The following is a 2,162-nucleotide window of genomic DNA, read 5'->3' on the forward strand; positions in this document are numbered from 1 at the left end:
AATTATCTCTCATATTTCCTTTACATATACAGTTGAACCTGTTTATCTCGAACCTGCTTATCTCGAAAACCTGTATTTCTCAAATTTTATTTAATTTTAATGTATTTTTTCAAGTTTATCTCGAAAGAATTTCTTTCAAAACCTGTGTTTATCGAATTTTGAAGGAGAATGTACATCATCGTAACCGATGCCTGGACAGCAGAACTTGCTCAAACAAGCTACATTAGAAGAACAGAAAAATTCCCTAGCCCCACGGGAAGTAAGAATGAGCAGAGTGGGGGGTCGTTTCTTGGAATTTCCGGTTACTATCATCACACTCTCCAACCAATTAAGTGTATTCGGACAATGGAAAGTTGATTGATGAGGGGGGCGTCACCACTGGGCATCAGTTTCCACACATGGATAAGAACAACACAAATAGAGATTCATTTTATCAGTAGAATTTTTTTAGGAGGTCGTTGGTTTGAGCGTCTCAGTTTTTTTTTAAACATTGTTCAATTGACTTTTGATTAAGCATGGCAGGGGCTAAACGTAAATTGAATGTTCTCTCCATTGAAGAAAAAATGAAAATTTTAACATTCTTGGACGGAAACCCATTAATGAAAAAAAACGAAGTTGCAGTGAAGCTCGGTTTACCAGAAAGCACTCTTTCTACAATTATTAAGAATCGAGAAGCTGTGGAGCAAAAATTTCATAGCAGCAACAAGAATGTGAAAAAAAGCCGAAAATGCACTTTTCCGGACGTGGATGAATGTGTTTTAAAATGGTTTACACAATGCAGGAGCAGCGGTATTCTTATCAGTGGACAAATAATGCAACGAAAAGTTGAGGATTTTGCTAAAGAGCTTGGCCATGAAGATAATTTTAAAGGTAGTAACGAATGGATAGAAAGTTTTAAAAATAGGCACGGTATTATTTTTCGAAAACTTTGTGGTGAAAGTGCATCTGTTCCGAAAAGTGCAAGCGAAGAACATTCCTGAAAACCCCATTGATAAAAACATTCCTGATTTAGTGAAAGGCTATGAGCCAAAAAATATTTTCAATGCTGACGAGACAGGACTGTTTTATCAATGTTTGCCAGACAAAACTGCTATATTTAAAGATGAAGCATGCAGGGGAGGAAAACAAAGTAAAGCTCATTTGACATTGCTCTTAGCTGCAAATGAAGCAGGCACAGAGAAACTTCCTCCTCTCATGATCGGACGCTCAGAAAAGCCTAGATGCTTTTCTAAAGTAAAATCCTTCCCTTTTCCATACAAAGCAAATAAAAAATCTTGGATGACGAGTGAAATCTTTGGAAATTGGTTAAAGTCCTTAGACAAATCCATGCGATTAAAAAAAANAAAAAAGAAAAATTATTCTTTTTATAGACAACTGTAGTGCGCATAACAATCTGCCTGAACTGAAAAATGTTTGTGTTAAGTATTTTCCCGCAAACACCACCTCAAAGCTTCAACCTATGGATCAGGGAGTAATCAGAAGTTTTAAAGTTAACTACAGAAAACAGTTGATCTGCAAACTTGTAGATGCAATTGATGAAGGAAGTACCCTTTCCAAGATAAATGTACTGGATTCTATCAGAATGACAGACCACGCATGGGGAAATGTAACACAGAAGACCATTCAAAATGGTTTTAAAAAAGCTGGGTTTAAGAATGAGTGTGAAGAAGAGATGGGGATTATTGAATAAGAGAATGAAATTTCCGAAAAGGAAGCTGAAGAAACTTATATCACTGATGAAGAAATGATCGAAATAAATTCACAAGATTGGAATGCAATAAAATCTGGATTAAATGTGAAAATTTCCTTTGAAGAATTTTTGCAAGTGGATGACGCCTTGGCCACATGTGAAACTTTGACAGATTCGGAAATCGTCGATAATGTCAGATGCATTTCCGAAGACGAAAATGAAGTAGACGAAGATCATATAGAAGCACCGAAAGTGACAGTAAAGGAAGCTGAAAAAGCTGTGGAACGTTCAACAAACTTTCTTGAATGTCAAGAAAACGTTGGACACGAGGGGTTCGCTGCTCTTTCTAATATTCGAAAAATTATCGAATCAAATAAAATCCAACGTCAGAACTCATTAAAAGACTACCTATGAGGTGCGTATGACTGTTGAAAACTTTTATAAGATGTAATTAATATGTAATCATAATTAA

General features: G+C 35.8%; 1 protein-coding gene across 1 annotated transcript; it reads left to right on the top strand.

Annotated features, from left to right (window-relative positions):
* Positions 1-515: 515 nt before the first annotated feature.
* On the top strand, positions 516-2,008 carry LOC122273942 (tigger transposable element-derived protein 6-like; the record flags this gene model as incomplete). The annotated part of the gene is made up of 3 exons (XM_043057907.2): positions 516-909; positions 1,013-1,233; positions 1,712-2,008. Coding segments are annotated over exons 1-3 (912 nt in total), but the record flags the coding sequence as incomplete, so codon positions are not given.
* Between the last annotated feature and the right edge of the window lie 154 nt (positions 2,009-2,162).

Source organism: Parasteatoda tepidariorum, unplaced genomic scaffold (assembly GCF_043381705.1).
Source record: "Parasteatoda tepidariorum isolate YZ-2023 unplaced genomic scaffold, CAS_Ptep_4.0 HiC_scaffold_12499, whole genome shotgun sequence".
Classification (NCBI taxonomy): Eukaryota; Metazoa; Arthropoda; class Arachnida; order Araneae; family Theridiidae; genus Parasteatoda; species Parasteatoda tepidariorum.